The sequence below is a fragment of the Lonchura striata genome, chromosome 6, assembly GCF_050655825.1.
Source record: "Lonchura striata isolate lonStrDom1 chromosome 6, ASM5065582v1, whole genome shotgun sequence".
Lineage (NCBI taxonomy): Eukaryota > Metazoa > Chordata > Aves > Passeriformes > Estrildidae > Lonchura > Lonchura striata.
The window spans coordinates 20,808,475-20,831,032 of record NC_140708.1 but is presented as its reverse complement, the minus strand read 5'-3'; the positions used below and the strand labels follow the sequence as shown (position 1 = coordinate 20,831,032).

The window sequence follows — 22,558 nt, the reverse complement described above, 5'->3', positions numbered from 1 at the left end:
CGGGCGCTCCCCGCCGGCCGCCGCCCGCGCCCCCGTGAGGCCGGAGCCGCCGCCTGCCCGCCCGCGCCGCTGCCCGTGGCGAGCAGCCGGGAGGTCGCGCCGCCCCTCCGCGGGCGCTCCGGCCCCACCGGGCTGTTTTTAAGCCCCTGCGGGCGGGAGGGAAGTTGTTCCCCCCCAGCCCCCGCCGGTGCCCCTGCCCGCCCTCCCCTCGGTTCCTGCGCCGGGAGTGAGACAAGCACAACCTCAGGGAGACCCGGCCCTGCGCACAAACACCGGCGGCCCCCCCGCGGGAGCCCCGGAGGAGGAAGCCGGCCCCTTCCCTCGTCCTGCAGCGCCGGGAGCCTTCGGACCCTCCGTGTGCCCGGCACGCACCTGTCCCGCCTGGAGGCAGCTCTCACGGACTAACCAGCCCCCTCCGCCTCAAGTACATTCTGTGGACATAAGCATTTTTTAACTTTTTAAAGAACTTTCTTTTTTCCCCCATGGAATTTTTACCAGCTGCCCCTTAGTTTCCTGCTTCTCCCATCTCAGAGCTGACTTTGTTTTTTCCTGGTACTGTAGCATGGGGATCAAATCAAAACCGAGATTTTAGGTATTGCAAGAGCTGTCAAGTCCATTCACCTGTTAAAAGTGAGCAGTTCTGTTCCTGTCTTTCTTCTTTTCCCCCACGTCGCCTGTCGGATGTGATGGAACTCATGTTCGCAGAGTGGGAGGACGGGGAGAGGTTTTCATTTGAAGACTCTGATCGCTTTGAGGAAGACTCTCTTTGTTCCTTCATCTCTGAGGCAGAGAGCCTTTGCCAGAACTGGAGAGGATGGAGGAAGCAATCGGCTGGACCCAATTCCCCCACTGTGAAAATGAAAGGTGAGGTTACCCCGTTTAATTCGGATGCGCTTTGGATTCGTGGAAACTGTGGGGCAAGGTGGGGTGGTAGGTGATGAGATCTGCAGAAGGAAAGTCAGAGCAGCAGAGAGAACCCCTATGTATGATTCATTTTCGGGACAATTTTTGTCCAAAGATTGCAACTGTAAGTTCACCGGGGTTCTTAAGACAGTGCTGTCTTTTAGGTGAGTTTTCACCTGGGTGCACTCGTAGTATTGTGGTGCTGCTCTTCTGAGTAGATTCTGTGGGACTGCTCATGGGAATCTGAAGACTGTTTTCTATAAACAAACTGCAGACTTGGCTGGGAATAACTGCAAATGTTCCCACAGGCTTTGATTTAAGTCCACTAAGGTTTCATAGAGGTTTTTGTTACTTCTTTAGAACTACTCATGTAAAGCCATATAAGCCGTAATTATATAGAGTAGTTCATTTTCCTTGTCTGATTCGTGGCATTTTTCCTTTTTCTAGTAAATTAGCTCTTTCTTTTGTAATAGTGTAGTAAGAGGGCCTTACCACTGTCGCAAAGAAGTCGGCAAACAGCATTGTGCCTGCTTTAGGAGTTGTTCTATTTCCTTTCTGCTGATAGTAATTTATATTTAATAGCAGACAGCAAAATAAGTAACATTCACAATTAAATTTTATTTTTAATTAACATATAGCTCTTAGCTCTTTGCATGATTTTTTTTTTTCATTTTTAACAAAACTTGATTTCTCTATTAATCTACTGCATCATGACCCTGGAATTCAGGTGATGTTTACACTAAGCAGAGCCAGATACATAGTTAACAGAAATTACACAAACTCTTTCTACTTTTCCTTTTATCTCCTGTTTCTTCAGGCCAGTGTCAGTACTTTTCCTGATCTTTAACCATCACCTGCCTCATTGGTATCTCTGTATTTGGAACTTTAAAACTTTATTCTCTTCTGAATATTGCCCTTGCATGAACAGAGAATGGACTTTATATTGAATTGAGTTGGAATCTGGCCATGTTGTGCTATGAACAAATGTTCAGTTTTCACTGGTTTAGTACCATAAAGTACACTTTGCATTAACCATAGACTTTCCAGAGCATGTTAAGTTTTAAATTCTACTGCTGCAAAGAAAGGGAATTGTGTTGCCATTTTTAAAAGCTGTAAGTCCTGAGATGTAGAAGTAAGCATTGTGCATAGGGCAAAGCATATACATATATCTTTATCTCATGTTTTGCATTAAGTCTTGTTGCACATGTTATCTTGTTAGAAAGGAGCTGAATTTTTAAATATGTACTGGTGTGGAAATAATGATATCTTTAGTTTGGCAGAGATGTATGGAATTGGTTTGCATGGCTCTGCAAGTCAGACTGATGTTTGCAAACGTGATTTTTTTTTTTCAACTTCTAGATGCTTTTAGCCAACTTTTCTCTGCTGGCTCAGTGCATGAGTGCATGTTCTGGGTCTTGACCTAGTTCCTTGAGCTCTCTTGACCGAATTAAATCAAGCAGCAGTTGCTCTCTCTGCTGACACCCACTTGTTCAGTAGATAGTGCATATTTGCAATCTTCATGCTCTTTTCTGACATGTAAAACAATAGCTAACATTGTTGTGAGAATTGTAATTATTTACACGATATTGAGATGTTGCTGTTCTGGGTTCTGCAGACTTGCATAGACAAGGCTTTTATTGCCTATACTTGGTTATATATTTTGCGTTTTATCTGTAGACACATAATTCCTTTGTATGAGAATCTTATTTTAACAGGAGGGACATTTTGAAGGGATACTGTTGCCTCCTTTAAGGCCCTTGATGGCAATTCCCAGGTTCTGGTCATAGTTATTTTTAGAAGAATGTGAATGTGGATTTACAGCCTAAATAATTATTTATTCACGCTGGGAAGTCACATATGATACTACCCATGTGGACCACTTGTAGGTACTTCACTGTACACAGTTGTGTTGCCAGAAAGTCTGGTCTGATGTGAGATCTGTCATTGTCTGTAATCTCCTTGTATTTCAGAACTATACCAATTTTGTTGTTTCTAATACCTCTTCTTGACAGTGTTTTTAAGTCAGAAAACGTAGAACTTGCTGGGTCCTGAGGTTGTTGTTTGTAGTGTGTCATTTCAAATGTGATAATTCAAAATTGAGCTGTGTGTTTTTATTTCCACAGTTTGCCATTTTACTGTTGCCTATGCAAACAAAAAGTGAGGTTAGACACTAGGTTATTCTGTTAAATACTAAGAAGAAACAAAAGGAATTGAATTGTATTCTGTTAGTCTTTTCTTCCAGTTTGGAGCTCAGCCTGTATTTTGGTGTGGAATTAGACAAGTTATGTAATAAAAGGGATTTCTAGCTTTTTCAATTGTTCAGTTTCTCCTTGTGTGTAATTCTTCTTTAATTGGTTCAAAGAGGAACCCCCTAAGACTGATGGGAAAGCTGTTGGCTGTCTCTTAAACAAACTACCTGCACACCGCTAGTTATGGCTTTCTTACTTTTTGCAAGTTTTTCCTTTCTTCTTGGGTATCTTTAACATTACTGTTATGCTTATTGGAAATTTCATAATAAGGCTTGGCTTAGCTTGTTGCAAATACACACAGTGTTCACTACAGAGGGTTGCCAAAAAGATGAGGTGTTCACTCAATCACCCCAGTGATTTGCTAGAAAGATGATGGAAAGGGGAGAAAAATGTTTGAGTTTCTCTAATATAATCCTTGGAACTGATTTCTTTATAAAATCAGGTATCTTGACTAGTTTCATCAAAAAAATAGAATTGTATTTGGCTGATTTTTCTCACATTTCATTTCTGTTATGGTAAAGTCCTCTTATAGTCTTCCTATGCTACACTCTTGAAAGGAATTTTCTCCTTAACTGTGAAATTGCCAATGTGAAGAAGGAATGCATTCCGTCCACTTCATGGATGCCTTTAGATTTGGAAACTACACTTAATCTCCACTAATTCACTTGCACTGAAATCCTGGAGGAAACCTGTTGGTTTTGGGAGTACTGGGAGTCCTGTGATGATTTGGAATGTTTGTTTTTAGGAATGCCTTGTTCTCTTGTTAACTGCCTTGATTGCTTACTTTACCCCTTTTGTTTTTAATTTTGAGTGGTGTAATGCTTCTAACTGATATTTGGCCAATCATCACCTGTATACATCATTGATTAGAGAGAGGCTTTCACTGTGCAGACAGAGGGTTCTGCTCTGAAGTTAAGGTGAATGGATGTTTGGAAGTACAGTGTCCTTGCAGAGTGTTCTGAACTATCTGGTTCTTAGAATGGTCTGTAACTCCAACTCTTTTTCTTACACATCAAATTGCATTCCACCAATTTGTTACCCATCTACTAACAAATGCACCCACCTGCCTTTTCTCCACTTTTCTGGGCAGTCTCTTCTTTCCCAGGAGCCATTATGATCCTCTCATGCTTTTCTTGCTTTTTAAAGCAGTTGTATTTTCCATTGGTAATTAAGTGTTGTCTTTCTGCAAAAGTTTTAACATCTAATGTTATCTTCATGTAAGTATTTTTGTGATAGAATTTTTAAGAATAAATGTTCAAGTACACTCATTATCTCTTCAAACCCGCTGTGTCTTTGTTTCTTTGTGAAAGCTTCTAAGCTTTTTCCCACCCTTTTGTTTCACAGTTTCTGAAGCATAAATATTTACCAAACATTTAAGAAGATGGCATTAATACCGTAGGATTGTTAAACAGTGCTTTCACAATATATTTACTCATTTTGTATTTATTCATTTATGGTGGATTTGGTTGGAAGTGTGCTGATGAGTTGTGTTGAAACTGTATTCAGTAGCCAGCTAGTGAGAAAACTTGACTTTTTTTCCTTTACTGTAAAATTGAACTATTCTATACTGTATTGCAGAACCCCCTCAGACTTGACTAAGAAATGATGCAGGTAGTGCTCTCTTGGAAAATATTTTCATTATCCAGCCCAGACAGTTTTTGTTGTTTCAAGCTGTTAGGAGCACCCACAATGTGAAGTTTTGGGCACAGTGCCTCAAAACTACAAGCTGTATAGAGAAAATGATTGGCAGAGAGAATATACAGAGCCTGAGGTGAAGATGTGATCAGTTCAGAGATCAGAGTCTGAGCAGTGTCTATACTGGTAAAATAACAGTGACTTATTTTCATTAATTTATACAGGAAAAGAATAAATGGTGTATAGAGCACTGTTTCTTCCTCAGGATTGCCAGTAACTAAGAAATTCAAGTTAATCCTTGTTCAAGCAGTAACTTCAGAAAGGAGCAGAAGGAATGTTTAGTCTCTTTCAAATTCATACTGTGTGGTCTTCAGACTCTTGGTATTATGAGAGAAGAATGCTGGTATCATCCCAAAGTATGTCCACTTTTTGAGCCTAGTGAAGTTTGAAATGGAGACTTTGTGGTTTGCTGTTGTTTTGTTACTGGCCATTATTGTATATTACAACTGATTTTTTTTTTTCTGCTTTGTGTCTCTGAAGAGGGAGCTTTTGTAGTCAACTCACACTTCTGGGAGGTATAGGTGTAATGTGTCTTGTTTATTGTGTTTTCTAATTTGATACAACACATGACAAATCTGTTCTAGCCCAAATATATCTGTTATAGCATATCTAACTTCATTAGTAAAATGCCAAAACGGTAACTGTTGAGCAAAGGTGTTATATGGCTCCCTAGTGAGTTTCTTTATAGAAGCAATAGAATTCTAAAGATGTAAATGTTGATGAGAAGATAAATGTGGTTATGAAATAAACAGAGATCAGCTGTCCAAAGAGCAAAGGTAATGTGAAAGTTAGGGCTTAGTTGCTAGTAGAAGATAGGTTTCTCTATATTTTCTCACCCTAGTAAATGATTTTCACTTCCTTTTGTACTCTAATCCATCCTTGGCAATGATGTTGATTTGCTATGGAGCAGAAGCAAAACTTCAAGTTGAGGAAGGGACTTACTGCCTTGTAATAAATATAAGGTATAAAGGGGACATTGGTTCATTGTTGCTGAAGTCACTGCAGAGAAGCTGCATAGGCAGTGGTTTGTCAAGGCTGATGGGCATGATTAAGTGCATGCTTTCGGACCTGGGATGCAGATTTCAGAAGCTTTCTCTAAAAAAAGGTGGTTTCACAATGCATTAATACCTTTGTCTTTTGGAAGATGGACAAATTGAGAATGATTCCCCATTTGAGGATCATTCACAGTTTGAATGGTTCTCATGCATTTATATCTTCATTTGCATTTTCCTCTGCCTTTCTGAGATAACTGAATGTGTGTATCCCTCTCTTCAGAAATGAGTACTGAATAAATCACATAAAGAAGCTATCAGGAACTGCATGTTACTACTGAGATTTTAAATTGCCACTCCAGTTATCTCCTGTGGTTTTTTTGGCCTTTCCTGTTAGTTGAGTTTCTTTTCCCCTTCCAAAAAGACTTGCATGTTCTTTGCCTATTTTAATGTCTTGCCTTTCTATGGGGAAATGTTTCATTTTCTTTTGTCTCATCTTTCTACTTATCTTTCTTCCTGGCTTCCATGGATGTTTCTTTCTGTGTTTATTTTCTCTTTCCATTCACCTTGTGGAGATCCCCCTGTTGCTGAATGACCAGAGATTACAGAGGATCCATTTGTAAGAGCTTCAGGCTTACTGGAGCTATGGGGGTTATTCTTTTTCATGGCAATGATAAGGGTTCAGGTTTGATCTACACTCTGAATTGTGCTCTGCCTTTGTTTCCTATCCCTTTCTTTATCTCCCCCTCTCCCTGTTAGGGATTTTTTTCCTGAGTTGATGAGTTCACAAAGTGATGGGAAGTTTCAAGAAACCAGGCAGGCTTGTTCAACAGGTGGAGGTGTCCTCCTAGCTTCATGAATTGTGCTGGGCTCTTGTACATTCTGTGCTCCTCTTGCTCTGGTTTGATGTTACTTCTAGTCACAGTATGGTGAAATGATCTGTATGTTTGAAGACCCACCAGTGAAGTGTGATTTAATATGCAAGTCTACAACTTTGGAGTTCCAGTTCAGTCTGAGGAACAGCAACAAATCCCTAGCATAACCTATATGCAGAAAATTAGTACCTTCTGTACAGTCTGTATTTCTTTAGTGAGGAAGGAAGAAATGAGAAGTCAACTGATCAAACTTAGGAAAGTCTGTTTAGAGATATTAATATATCCAAAGTAAAAATCATTCAGCATATGAGTTGTGGGAGTAGAACTTGCATCACTCCTGTTGACTTGTGGCCAGGCCCTTTTCTCCCCACTCTCTGAAATCTCTGTTTTGCAGTCTTTTAAACAAACACTCAAAACCCCTCTTCTCTCCCTCTCCCAGCAATATCTTTGAGGGAACAGAAATGGACATCAGTGATTTGAACAGTGTCTCTTATGCCAGTTACAAACCAGGAGCAAAGAGCATCTCCTCTTAAGTATTCTGTGTCCTAGTTAATATATAGTACTTTGTTCCGGAGGAAAAAAAGGAATGTACAGTTTCAGAAGATGTTTACATACTTTAATGAACTTCTGGAGTGCATATTTGTCTATTTAGAATATCAATAATTTATTTGGAAGCTTTTTTTGGTTTGTTTTTTTTTTATAAGAAACTTTTCAAAGAGTCAAAACCTATTTATTCTTTGGTACTTTAAGTTGAAGAATGTCTTTAAAATTTCGTTGCTCCTTTTAGACCAATAACTTTTTGTATTAGCTATCTAAGTGTAAGAGTATAAGGCAGTTGTAAGACTAACATAAAATAGTGTCATCAGTATAAGTTTTTTTTTAAATTTTACTTTAATGCACTTTATGTGTATTAAGCACTTTCCTCCCTCTTCCTGGTTTGTAACAGCCTTCTGAACCCTCCAAAAGTAAAATTCAAAGCACAAAGAGTTCAACTAGGTAAAATATTACATTTAGAATTTTATTTTTTAAACATTAAATAACAGTGGTGCATAATGTACAAAATACTTGAAATACCGATTCTGGTTTCAAAATACCATATGACACATTTTTAAATTTTCTCCTTAGAAGCTGTGTAGAGCACTTAAATATAAGATTACCAATCAGAAGATTCTCATTTTTCTTACAGTTTGTGTGTTCTTTGATGCATCTTTTCTTCTTTGTTTCTTCTTTATTTCTGGCAAGGCTGTGGGTAGTTATATAGCAGCTTTAACAGAAAAGACTCAAAGTGATGTCTTTGACCACATTTCCCCATGTGCTTAAAACATTTTGGGCAAGACTTGTGGAAACTTTACTGTTTTGATTATTTTTAGTTCATCTATATTTGCTTCCATTCAGCTGGAAATGTACTGTATTTGAAAAGAATGAAACAAAGGAGCTCTGTCAGGTTGCAATATACCTATTAATTAAAATCTTCTGGAATTATGTGTTTTGAGAAAAGTGATGCTGTGAAAAGTACCTGGTTTTAATAAAATATTCCTTCTACGATGAATCATCATTAGTATTTCTAGAATGCTGGATGAAAAGAAAAATTAAGAAAAATGAAGGTGTCAGGATTTACCAGTATCAATTAGGCAAAAGCTGATCATATGTAAGCTGGAAAAAGCTTGTGTTGTTTTTTTGTATTTACCTTAATCTCTGCTAGTGTGAGAAAAAAGTTGGAAGTTAAGACAGTCTCTTTCCATAAAAGAAGGAAACCTGACAAGATTGCAGGAGTAGTGTCTTTTAACAAAAACTTAACATTCTCATTCAGCTGCTGCAAGTAGGGGGACCTGAGTATTATTTCTTGGTGTCTCAGTGACTTTTTTGCCTTTCTTTTGTCTTCTAGGTTTATCTTGTGACTCTAAGACATATAGCAGGGCTTTCATGCTTCTTTCTCTTGTGGGATAAAAATTGGCATGTAAAAGAAAGGGAAAGGATAAATTAACAGGAGGGAGGGGGGAAGAAAAATATCTGTCCACAGAAGAAATCCTGTCCTTTTGTGGGAGAAAAGCTGGATGCTGGAGGGGAGAACATAATTGACCGAAGGAACAAGAGGGACCTCAGAGACCAAATACAATACAAAAAAAGAAGTCCACCTTTTTTACAAAAATATAAATAGGTAGCATGATAAAAGAAGTATTTCCCAGAATTGATCTGCAAACACTTAGTCTTTACAGGGAGACATCCAGGGGTGCTTTTTTCTCCCAAGTTAAGACATTTTACATGGTGACTTACTGCACAGTGGGCAGGTGAATACCTGGGCCATTGAGTCTGTTTTTTCCTCTATTCAGAGAGATGAAAACTTTAAGCAGATGGTCATTGTTTTTTGCTATCCAGAAATACTGGTAAACATGAATAATTCGCTGATGGAGACCTGAACATAAAACCACCAATGTTTTAAAATGCAATTAGTTTTGCTCCTACCCCAAACCCCCGCAGATCAACTAGTGGAAAAAGATAAGTGTGGTTTTTCTGTTCATTACACTTGAGATCTCTAAAGATGCTGCTTTGAGCAGCTTGTCTCCCTAGTCAGAAGGAAAGAAAAATTGAGTTGACCCTACAATAAAAGTACTCAAGATACCATCTAGACTCTTTCTTAGAGATTTTCATTAAAAAAATGCCTGTGTGCATTAGAGCTGTTCTTGATGGCATCATGTCAGTGTGTGTGACAAAATGAGATTCTTGGTTGAAGTACAGAAACATTTCTGAACCTGTGGATATTGGGTACTGTATGGCCTTATGGAATCTGACCGTGTCTTGCTTCAGGCTTACTGTTCTCTGCATATGCTCCCATTTGCGTGACGTTGTGTATCACCAGTTGTGATTCTTGAGACTGATTCTTCTTGTGACTGATTTTTATTTTCTTTTTAATGTCCCTGTACTAGAATTCTTACATGGTAAAATCACATCTGTCTCATGCTCGAGGCTAATTGAATAGTTTGATAATGGCATGAGTGTCCAAGTTCCATGCTTTTAGGAAATGATTGCTAAAAATACTTGGTCAGGGTTTGACACTGAAGTTTCTTGGTAGTCCTGCAGGTGGTATGTAATTAATAGGTGTACAAATGAAATTACAGTTTTTCTGAGGAGCTAATACATTTTTGAAGACTATAGGGCATCATTTAGCAATTCTCCTGAGCTCTTTACAGTTCCTATTGCATATTGCTTGTAATTTTATTTCTTACCTCATATTTAGGTCCGTGAATGCTGAGATGGGAGGAAAAAGAAATGTAACTGGTTAATTTGTTTATCAGAGGGACAGCTGAAAATATTTGTAAATTAGGTCTTTTATGCATGTCTTGCAGATAAGGTTGTATTTGACCTAAAATGTCTCAAAGTTTCATATACTACTTGCTTGCATTTAAAGCAGTACTGCATGGGGTCAGCTAAGCTGCTTATCCTTCTCAAGTACAGGGAGTTGTTTTGCCTGTCTAGTAGTGAATAGGAGCTGTGTTCTGTGGACATTTTCAAAAGATGGTTGATTTTGCTTCAGTCTTGTGATATTAGGGAGAACTTGGGAGATATTATTCTTTTGCCTAGCCAAATTCATGCAATGGACTGCAGTTAATCAGTGCCTCACAGCAGGGATGCTTTAGGTATTATTTTTGTGCACTGAAAATAAGAGACATGCTTGTAACATTCTGATGCCTGCTTGCTTCATATGTGCCTTTTTAACCAGTTTTGTTTTGCCCATTTTCTCCCTACATGTGACGTGAGGAAAATGGGAAGGAATTTTTTTCTTGTTAGAAGATGAACTTTCTCCAGCTGTAGGTTATTAATTAATGATCAGGTGAATTTTACTTTGAGTGGGAGAAAATGTAATTGCTAGGGACTGAGAGCTTAAGGCAGGGTGGGTGTTGCCAGCATTGCAAGCTTGTGCAGGCAGGGGGGTTCAGAGTGGCTGGGACTGCTCTGCTGTGCCTTGGAACTGTGCTGGAGAACCTGGTACTGAAGGACATTGCTGACTGAGCTCTGTAACGTCGCATAAAGCCTGAGGTTACATTTGGGGAGATTTTTACAAAACCAAAGGGGAGAGAAAGGAATCAAGTAAGATTTTTTTGGAAAGAATTCAGATATCTAACTTCTTTTTACATATATTTATGAAATATATATTTCAACCTCTATTGGTTTCCAGTTGGTAATATTAAGAGGTGATGTTTTCTTCGAGTTCCTGACAGTTGTTTAATTATTTTTTTTTACTATAGACATGAGAATGCCTTATCCTTTATTCTTTTCAGACAATAACTTTCCCATCAACCCCCAAAAATTGGTCTCATGTTATACTGATACATTCAGTAAATACAGCTCTTCAGTGTTTGCCAGTGCATTTGGCACTTGGAGGCCAAGTGATACTGTTCTGGCATTTATTTAGATGCTTGAAACACACTGGTTAGAAATTAATTTTGCATGTTATACTTAAGGATGGTTACTAAGGATGGTGCTGTAGAGAACAGCACAATAAGTAGTGGAGGTTGCATGGTGTTTTGTATGACTTCCTTTTGCGTCTGAAAACATGTCAATACTTCTTGATATTGATTCTCAGCTGTGGTGAAGTCAGACTTTGACTTATGCTTGTGTTCCATCATCTACATTCAGAAAAATATTTGGTCTGTGTTGGTCTTTGTAGCTTTTTTTTGGTCATAGGCCACTGGAGAGAATTTGGAATTCTGCACTTTCTAAATACCTTGTGTGGGGCAGGAGTGGGAGTAACTGGTAATACTGAGTCTTGCTTTCAGGAGGCAGGAACTGTTTGATGTCTGTGCTCTGAATGCACAATCCTGGTTGTGCAGAATTCTTCCTGCGAGGGGTGAGAGAGCAAGGACTAACAGTGCAGGGGAAATTACTTGCCTGAAGCTAATCTGCTTCATCAGCTGTGGACTTATTTTCAATGCAAGCTGCCCAATTTGTCATGAAACCTTGGCCAGCAATGGCATGAATGCAGTGTTTTGTAGCACTGTCTGTCTTGCTTTACAAAAATCTGCTGTTTATTTTAGGATTCCTAGCAGCTGTCAGTTGGTTGCCCAGGCTGCTCTTTTTATGAAATGAATTTATAAGTGTTTTCTTGTCTGATTTTCAGAGGAGATTTTCAAGCTGTGAATGCTGCATTACCTGCTAATACTGGTATCAGAGTTTTGGTATCTCAGTCATATTAAAGTAGCTGAGACTTGAAAAAAAGGCCATAGAATATTCCCATTTCATTAACATAGCCTTGTGCAGATTTTCAGTTACTGCATAGGAGTAGTCATGAAATTAAATGGAAAAAACACCTTTCTGATCTAGATTTGAGTTGTGCTTGAAGAGGTCCTTATATTTTCTCAGAGCAGATGTTTTCTGTTGGTGCATTTTCTGCCTTTGCAGCAAAATCTTGACACATTAGGCAGAACATAGGTGAGCAGGATCTTAGGACTTCAAGTTAGTGTTGGAGAAATGTGCTGGTGTTTCTGTCCTGAAGTCATGGAAACAAATAATGCATTTTTTTCCTCCCCTCCCTCTTTACACATATTATTTGTTACCAAATGTAACTTGTAGCTTGCTACATTTTCCTTGAACTGTAGTTCTGAAGATGTTAATAAAGTGGTCTTCTTTGTAGAGATCTGATTTCTAATGCAGTACAAATGTTGTAGTTATGAAGCTTTAAGGACATAAGGGAGAGAGCTTTTTAAAGAGAAGAAGGGAAATCTGTTCTTCAGCCAGCTGACCTTCAGAGTGCAGAAAGTTTTCAGACATGCACCTCTTTAAATTCTTAGTATGTTAGAATTCTTAATGTTGGATTAAACACACATCATGTATCTTCTGAGTTTTAGTTCTCTGGTCAGTTACTGCTTACCATTATAAAACCTAACCACCTTTCTTTTTCTAGGGCTTTTTAGTCTCATGAAGTCAAGTGAAGGTGTTACCAGGAGTTGGCATGACACTGGAATGCTTAAAGACATAACTTCAAAAATAATGAGCTAAAGATAAAATAATTTTAACTCAGTCTAATATTGAAACAGCAGGAATCGTGCTGAGTGTGACATTTTTCCTCTGTTAGGTGCTCAGGTTCATTAGCAAAACCTGTTTTGAGGTGCAGTCCTCTGATTGATGTTAACACAGGTGAGCAAAGTTAAGTCAGTTGGTTTTCAGTTGTGGGGTTTTTTTAACTCTTTGTGCATTCAGAAAGGAAATTTAGAGAAACATAGTGAAATGGGTTTATCAGAAATGTGCAGAAGGGAACTGCAAGCCTTAACAGGTTTAAAACTACTGACACTTGGAAAAACCCCCTACCCACTCAGTCCTCTAAATCTGCAATAATTTGTATTCTTCAGGGCTTATGTGCAAATAAAATACAAGTATTGTTTTTCTCATATTTTAATGTATGTTAAGGCCTGCCTTATAGAAGGAACTAATTACAGCTTCCTAAACTATCTTAATCTTGGAGGTCATGATGCCAGGAGATATTTTGCCAGGATTATTTGGCTTTCAGCAAAATAATATACTTCTCTCATTTTGAAGGGAAATCCAAATCCAGGAAGCAAAAATAATTTGAACCATAAAATATTTTGACTTACACATACAAGCTGTTTGTGATGTAGTGTTAAGCAGTTTTCAGAAATTGAATTTGGATGAAATTTGACTGTGCTATGGCTTTTACTGCAAGTAGCAGGGACTTTGTGGGTGAATTGGACATCCTCCTGTGATAAAACAACCCTTTTTGCATTGGGTTAAAAATACTACCTTTCTTAAAATGTTGTGATGTCTGTAAAGAAATTTGTGTAGCAATAGTTGCTGCAGTTTTCTGTTAAGTGTGAAGTTTCCTACTCTGGACTGTAATCTGCCCATCTGGGATCCGTCTTTTTAATGGTTTGTGGCTATGAATCTCATCAGTCTTATGCAGTAAATGCTAATGAAAAAATTATGTGGCTTATTCATCTTTTCAACTGTTTTGTACATAAAAATGTCATTGTGTGGCTTAGGGCTGATGTAGGCCTCCCCCAAATTATTTTTGCTTTCAACATGGTCTTGTATCTCTGCATTTGCAACTCATTGACATAATTTTCAATGTCATTTCACTGCTGCAAAATGTTTATGTGATCAGATAGAGTTGCATAACTCTTGCTGAGGAAGAAAGGGATATAAGAATGTCTTGTAAACACAGATTCCATTAGGGTTTTAGTGCTGTTAGTAAGCTCATGGGGGTAGTAGCAATGGAGAGGGAGAAAAATAAAAGCAAATAAGAGAAGCAGATTTGCCTGTAAATTAAAAAAAACCTCAAATTTTTAGTTGAGAGTTCTGCACTATTTACAAGCAGTAAGAAGGCTAATGTGCATATTTAATGAGTGAATTGCATAGACAAAAGAAAATAAAACCAAATAATCCTGCTATTTCTTGTTTGGTTTCTTTTTGTGAACAAATGTATGTGTGATTCGAAGTGACTCTTTGTTCTCTAGAGCATTTTGCTAATTTGTTGATCACTTAGTTCTCTTGAGGAGTATGTTTCTGATTATTAAAAAAGTGTGTATATGTGTGTGTATATATAAATACTTTCATTCTTCCATGATGAGAATATCATCCTGCCATACAAGCCTCTTGGATAAAACCATATTTTTAGAGTTTTTCCTGTGGCTAATTGCCTGAAATACTTGAGGGTTGCATTACAGTGTCCTGTCCTTGCTGCTTTTGCTAGATCATTTGTTTAGTTGTGCTTACTTGTCATGAGTATGTGGATATTTTGAAAGTACAGAAACATTAAGAGAAAACAAAACCAAGGGAGCCCTCAGGTCAAAACGTTCCCTCTAGTCTGTGTTCTGAGCAAGGCTGATTAATAATAATCAGCAGTAGCATTTGTAGTATCCTATCTCCATCACTTGATCCCTGTTCTTGTCTTGTCTAACCCTCTTACTCTTCACAGTGTGTGAGAAACTCGCACAGATGAATTCCACCAAAGGCTGTTCTCCATTTGTTGTTGCAGTTGGCTTTGTGAATACTGAGGTGTTTTGCAGGGAATTTGTTTGGAGTGCATAGTATCTGAGAAACTAATAGCTGAAACTTTATTATAGTTTGGTACAGCAAGTGTTTCAGTGTAAAGAAGTTGCTTGTTTTTTTAAGATTGATACTGCACAAATAGTTGGGGAATCAGGAACCTGTATCTTTGCATTAGCTTCCTTAACATGTAAAAGAAAAACTTCTACTTTTTAGCAATATTGTGGTTTGCTTGGTTTTTCTTACAAAGGAATATTGTGGCTTTTTTCCCTTTGTACAAAATGGCATAGAATTATTAAACTGAAGCAGGGGAATTGAAAACAGCTAATTGAAGACAGCTGGGCATCAGTATTTGAATATGGAGTTGTGGTTTCTAGTTTTCAGATGCTTCATTCTCCATATAGTCAAGCTGGACTATGAGTGGGTGCAGATGCAGCTCCCTGTATCCATTCAGCTGCCAGGTTCTGATGCAGGAGGGTCTTAGTTCAGCTTCTGGGTCTTCACCCCTTGGCTTGCCAGTTGGCTTTGTTCCCTTGTGTTGTATGTGGGGCAAGAAAGTGGTAGCCCTTCTTGGTGTCTGCTGGGCTCCTGTAAGAACCCAGCAGCTCCAGCTGAGCTGAAGCAGTCTGTGATGTGTGTGTTCTCTTTGAACACCACTGCGACCAGCTGTGTGATTTGAAGAGATCATATGCAGCTGAGAGATTGATGATCTTTTGAAGGGAAATGAATCCCTAGTTTTAAGTATGTGAATACTGGCCTGAAAGAGGGCATCCTGAGTGAAGTTTTCTTCATTATCTACAGTGCTTCTTTGGATGGTCTACTCTCAGCATATGTGTAGCTAATCTGTCTTTTGCTATATGGTATAGCTTCAAAGGCGCTCATCTGCGAGCCTTTACAATGGCAGTTTTTAATGATGTTCAATTTAGTTGCACTCTTCTATTCCAAATCCTCTCTCCCCTTACTTGGACCCATTTTAGTATGGGTATTTAAAGGTAAGTAGTTCAATTGTTTTCGGTGCTTGGATGTTACCTCTCTTTCTTTCATATATTTAAGTTTATCTTGCATTTTTATGTTAAGTATTTAGTTTCCTTCTGGAGCTTGGTGGTTGTGGTTCAGTACTTCCTGTGTTCCAAGTCTTACAGGCACAGAGTAGCTGAAAAATCTCATACACTTAGGTGGAGGACTTTTCCTTTATCTCTTTGGAAACACAGCTGTCCTGTCTGTGACTGGACCATGAACCTTAATTTAATTGTACTTAGTCTGACTTACTCCCAAAATTGTAATCCCAAGACTATTCAAGGATGCACTTAATATTCCATCATCTCTATGTATTATGTACTAGTGCATTATAGATGGGCTGTGTTTTTAATAAAGTTGCCTGAAATTTGGGAATTTTATAGTAAGTATTCACTACTCATCTCACAAGTCTGTGGTTGAAAGCCACAGAGCAGCAAGCAAGCACAAATGTGTCTTGTGACCCTTACTGCTTATGTAGGCTGCAAGGATGTTAGTTCAACACTTCTGATGTTCCCTTTTTGTTGACTTTGTAGGGGTGGGACTTAAGGAGGCAAAATGTTAGTGTGATAGAAAACCAACTGATGATGGTGTGTCTGTTACCCATTTAATCAGTTCTGCTCTTAATTAACACCTCTTTGAATAGGGAACTAAAATTCACGTGCTTGTGGATGGAAGTTTTCATGAGAAATACCTTTAAAGGAAGAGAAAGTATCTTTTTCAGACTTTGGCAAAATGCTTCTGGTACATACCGTGTAGCTTATCTGCAGTTCAGAGATGGATTTTTATAAGATGTTGCTTTTTATAAAATGTTGATTATATGGTAAAATGGAAGAAGAAAAAGAATTATAAACAATGGCATAAATGCCTTAGGTATATAATTTATTTGAAATAACAAATACATCTTTGCAAAATGAAACATAAGCCTTTTAATTAATATTCACCTTGGGAAAGGGTTTTAAAAATACATTCACAGCATTCACCCCCAAGTATTGGAGAGTTAAAGACAAAGGTGATGTTTTCTGATATTTCTTGCCAAGTCTGAGCCCTGAAGGACTATATTTCTCTGGCATCTACTTCTTAAAGGCATCAACTCAGAATAAATTTCTAGGAAGAAAAAAAAAAAAAGAACAAGAGAATAAACTAAAACCAACAGCAGAATTTTAGAAGGAAATGTACAGAAAACAGTAAGAAAAATATTTTTAAAGAGTTGGTTTAGATATGTCTATTAAATGCAATGCTTCCTCTGCTTGCCTGTTTGAGAATTCTCAGCACATTTTGGTTTTAAGTGATATCAGAAAGACAGTGTATCACTGACTTAAGCCAAGGGGCATTTTACTGACAGGCACTTAAATTAAGCAGAAATGCTCTACATGCATTCTATAGCAACAGTTTTATGTTTCTACATGGGAAATCCTGTAAAAAGCAATGTGTTATTTACTATTTTTAAAATGAGATTTGTAAAACAGATTTTGTAACACCCCCCCCTCCCCCCCATACGTCCTTCACCAGTCAAGATTGAACTCTTCATGTTTCCTCTTAGTTTTACTGTTCTTCTCACTAGCTTTGACATCACAGGTGATTCACATAATTTTCTTCTTCTTGTTCTGTGTGTAGTTATAATACTTTGTTACTCTTTGTTACATTTAGGAGTGAAGTCAGTGAGAAAGGTGAGGGGAAAGGTCAGATGGGGACCAGGGCTTGCTGTAAAATCAAAGCTGTAAACTCATCTACATCTAAAGATAGTGCAGCCTAATGTGCCATTTTTCTAAACTTAGGGAAAGCAATGTGTCCTGTCTTTGTAATGTGTCTTCTCTCTTGCTGTGAGTTTTGTTTACTTGCATTTGTATTCATTCACTTGTATGTATAGTTTACTTTTAGGATGTGTATCAGATGAAAGTAAACAACCTTATTTCCTCAATGGAAATAACCTGATAACAGATATATTCAGTGTTTAGCCCAGTTGTTTTTTCTTTGTGTTTTAATAGCTCTGTGGTGTTCTCATGGTCCATGTTCTGCTGATTATTCAAGCTGTTTCTTCTCTGTTTTTTGGTTACTGTGCTGAAGGAATACTGCTACATCATTTTGAACATGATCTGTTTCTATGAGTAATTGTTGGCTGCACCTTATTACAGCCTACTCTCTAATAGGAAAGGTTAAGCAACTGCTACACATTCATCTCTGTGTGGTAAATCCTGCTGGCAGAGAAGTTGTTCTGCTGGTGAAAATGCAGGTTTGTGTGCACAGCTTGTGTTGGCTGTTTTGGGGTCAGGTGTGTTGTTGTTGTTCCAGCGGGAATAATTACATCTATGCTAAAGTTTCAGCTGTTACAAAATGGCTATAAAAATCAAACCTGTAATTCATGTAAAACAGTAGCAAAAAGGGCAGGATAGTCCTCATCAAAGCTGTTTGTTGTGTGGCAGTAAATAATGAGGTGTGATTTATTCAGAATGGTTCAGATATGCTTGATCTTGCATTTTGGTTAGGAGATATAGATTAGATGGCTTCTCAAAATCCCTTCCAGACCTGGGTTTTCTTAATAATTTAACCTGTGAGAATTGTTTCAGGTTGCTTATGCTTTACTTGTGATTCTATGTTTCCAAGACTTGAAATGTGCTTTTTGTTCTCGTTGGGTTGTGTCTGCTTCCAAGAGCAAATAGTGATGCTTGCTGGTTTTGCTCCACAGTGTAAAATTGTCTTCTCCCTTGGATAGTGTTACCTCAAGAATTTGACTTCACTGCTGTTTAATTTTTTAAATTTGCAGTTTTCCTTCCTATACTTTGCTTTATGAGGAGAAGCTGTGGTGCTTTCTCCTTTACATCTTTAGCAGACTTCCTTTTTTCTTTGCTAGAAATATTTATTATAGAACCTGAGAGTACCTTTTGTGTTATTGATAAGTGTTTTATTGATAATATCTCTTGATACAAGTGGGTATGAATCTACCTACAAGTAGGTATAAATCCACCAACCCAGGATTTGTGTATTCAGAAGTAAACTTCTTGAATAGATCTCTTTGTTTATGATTCAGATGAGAGTATTTGAAGTCTGTTTTAGCACCAAAGTAGGAATGTCCTGCTGACTTTACAGGAGTAAAAAGGGGAAAGACCCTCTAATACTGCTCTGAGCCATCTTGCAGGTAGGGTTGTCTCACCTTGGCCACATGGGTGACTACCCTCTTGAAACTTAGGGCAGTTCAGCTTCTTAATTTTAGCATTTACATGTGTGCCAGGGTAGCTATTGTGAATTCACTCACCCTTGGAGTATGACTGACAAATTATTTTCTACTTTTCAGTTAACTTCTACTATTTTTTCCATTTCTGTTCTTTATTGAAAATTCTGAACTTTACAATGGTGCATGGTCTTGTAAGTAAGAGGGTTGTTTTTTTCCCCTCCAGGTTTTACTGCTTTTGCCTTATTCCCAAGATGTTTCAGCTGTGTGCTCTTGAGTTATGCCACATAATCGGCCACGTGCCTTCTGCTCATTACTACTAACACGGTACAGCTGATGAATCAGTTAATGGCTTCAGTGCAAAGTCAGCCTTACCTTACTTCACTTTGTACAGTTATTAAAATCAAGCTGGCTGACTTGTGCTAGAGCAGATGAGGAGGTCTCGTGTTATAGTATTTCTAATCTAACCTGCATACCCAGAACCAGATCTTTATAAAAAGGAATACCATCCAGGCTGAAAGTTTGCATCTCTCACAAGAATGTACAGGTGTTTCAGTCACTACTGAAGTAATTTTTTGAGTCTTTTGCCTTGTAGAGGTTGTTTAGTTCTAGTATTGTGTAATGAGGTAACGGAATAGAGTACCTCTATAGAAGAAATGCATTTTAAACCATGCAAAATATCTCTCATTGCACAGAGTAATTTCAGGTATGAGAGTGCCTCAATTTGGATTTCCTGTGGTATCTACTACTACTACTGTAGCAGCAGGAATGATATTAATTTGACTATGTTGCACTAATTAGAAACAGAACACTTTTTAGGGATTAAAGTACTAATTAAAGACAGTATATTTTTTAGTGTCTTGATGAAATCTTTACACCTATTTTGGTTGTCAAAAGTGTAAATGAAATTGCTTTTCTGCTAAAAGATTGTTTATCTGTTATCTGTAGAGAAAGGGGCGCATCTTTTCCCAATGTTGTTCTTTTTATAATCTACTTCTCTCACATTTGTGAATGGGATTATAGCACTGTAAAAGAGATACTGGATCTATATAGAGTAAAAATCATTGGTAGTGGAGAACTTACCCTGATGGTAAAAGACTGACTTTGTCTGGGAGTAGAGAATAGTGACTAATGAAACTAATTTCATTGCAAAAACAAATTATTAATGTGGATGTTTGAAAACTGTGGGTTTTTTTCCATATTTATGTAATCCTTCCATTTGTCGGGTCTCAGTGCTGGGGGAGATGCTGGCTGCTTTGCTGTGTGCATGCACTTTCAAAGCCCTCTCCTGTCCTGTCTTTCCAGCTGTTGGGACTGGAGGACCTCTCTAGGCAGAGGGTGAGAAAGTGCTTACTGACATCAGGGTTTAAGTTTTCCTTTGATATGCTGCCTGCAGGCTGGTGTGGAGGGAAAGCTGAAGGCTAGATTGGTTTACATCCTGGCTTCCAGTGGTGTTCTAGTGGCTGGTGAGGGAGGTGAAGAGACATAACATTGAATATCTGAATTAATTAGGGGTTTGGCATCAGGGTTTGGAAGATGGGAGAACCAAGGCTGCTGTAGTGATGGGTCAGGAGGTGATCTCAGTAAAATAGGGATGTATGTACTTGCAAATACAAGTCTGGCATTTTGTATGAAGTGTAATCTGGGTCAGAGCAAAGCAGAAACATGAGGGTTCTGTAGCCTGATAAGAAATCTTCATCTACAGTAAAAACATAAAAAGTGGAGTTAGTTTGGTAGAAATGTGATGGTTAAATATACTTATAAAAACATAAAAAGTGGAGTTAGTTTGGTAGAAATGTGATGGTTAAATATACTTATATAAAGCTTTTACTGCCTTAAGATCCTCATGAGCTTTGTGTAGTCAGCACTGTACAGACATGTGAATTCCCAGTTGCTTCTCTAAAGAGCTTCAAGTATAAAGGCAGATATCATATGAAAGACGGTGGTGAAGGGAATAAACCGACAAATACTAATTAAAATTAAAACCTTGTAAGTAGGCGAATACTGAGTGTTGTCCAAAAAAGTCAACACTAAGGTTCCTGGATAACCATTCCATTGCTACTGGTACATATATGTTATACTAATTTTTTGTGTAGACTACTGGAATTAACAGGATGTTGCTGCCACATGGTAACAGAAACGTGTGAAAAGTACGTGGTTACCTTAAGTCTTTCTAAGCAATGTCAGTTTTGTCAGGAGACAAACTGCTAGGCTGATGCAGCTCTTTTGACCAAGGACTGGTTTTTTTGGGATTTGTACCCATACCCTGAGTGGCTGAAAACAAACATGGAGTTGAGAGACCACTCTTCAAAAGATTTCTGTGCTGACTTTAACTCTCCATGAAAAATGGTCTTTAATGTGATGAGATAGAAGGTGGAAGAGCTCCCTGCTTTGACCTCTTCAACCTCTCACAAGTTTTGTTCTCTGAATGGTTAATTGTGTTTTGTTTCTTGTCTTTCTAGATGGGCTGGTGATCCCGTTGGTGGAACTCTCTGCAAAACAGGTTGCATTTCACATTCCATTTGAGGTGGTGGAGAAAGTTTATCCTCCAGTGCCCGAACAACTGCAGCTTCGAATCGCCTTCTGGAGTTTCCCAGAAAATGAGGAGGATATCAGGTAATAAATACTAATTCTTTTTCACTGATGCTTAAGAAAAGGTTTTGTTCACTTGAGGAGAATCATTGTCCTTTTGATGTCCTGTATATTTGGTGCTTCTGTGGCTCTCATGTGCCTTTTGTAATACATGGATAGATTACTGTGGGATATGCTGTGGTATGGGGTTTTATTCTGGTGTGAGCTGCCTTGCATTTGTGCTAGGAAAACCATGTAGATGTCTAGGTTCTGTGTGTAAAGGATAACAAAATAAATGCATCCTTTAATTTGGCTAACAGTAGGCTAGCTTGTGGAGTTTTGTCCTTACATTAGTCTTACAAAATCATCTTTCCAGTTTGAACCTGTTGCTGAACTCAGAGCTTTAACAATTCAGAAATTGTCAAAGAGGGCTTGCTCAGTGTACTGTGCAATCCTTTTGTTTATGTAAATAGGAGAACCAGAATTTGCTTAATAGATCAGTGATCAGAGTTGTTATAGCCAGATGAATATATTTCTTATGTTTCCACATTAACTGTGTGACTACATAGTCAAAGTTTTTCTGCTTTTAGATCTATTTCTAAGCTTTCCTGAAGCTTTTATATGATACAAGGTCTACCTGTGTAAGTGTGCATTCAGAATTTTGTTGCAAAGTAGTAATGCTACACTCTTTTAGAAAGAATCTTGCTGAAAGTTCTTGGATATGTTTGTCTAAGGTTCAGGTATCAGATGGGTGAGGTAGTGTCAGGAGTGCTGATATAAGATAATCTGCTAGGGAATAGAGCAAGCCAGCTGGTTGTACATGCTCATTATTCTGATGAACACAGATATAAAAAAACCTCACAAGAGCATGCAGATAATTAGTCTAGAAGGAGTTTTTACTGTGGCAATCTAACATTGGACCTTGAATATACTACACTATATGAAGACTTAATTTTAGCCTGTGAATGAATTTGTATTTCAGAGCCTTAGGTGGAAATCCCTTAAACTACTGGTGACTATATACAAACCCAGTTAGGATGAGACTAATGATTTTTGTGGTTGAATTGTAATGTTGAAATGGCAGGAGAGACC

General features: G+C 38.1%; 1 protein-coding gene across 1 annotated transcript in view; it reads left to right on the top strand.

The window, feature by feature from the left end:
- The first annotated feature begins 67 nt into the window (after positions 1-67).
- ZSWIM8 (zinc finger SWIM-type containing 8) overlaps positions 68-22,558 on the top strand; it is a 55,851-nt gene continuing 33,360 nt past the window's right edge. The window contains exons 1-2 of the mRNA XM_021548844.4: positions 68-864; positions 21,358-21,511. Coding sequence (XP_021404519.1) covers positions 687-864; positions 21,358-21,511 — 332 coding nt within the window. The 5' untranslated portion in view covers positions 68-686. The remainder of the gene's footprint in view (positions 865-21,357; positions 21,512-22,558) is intronic.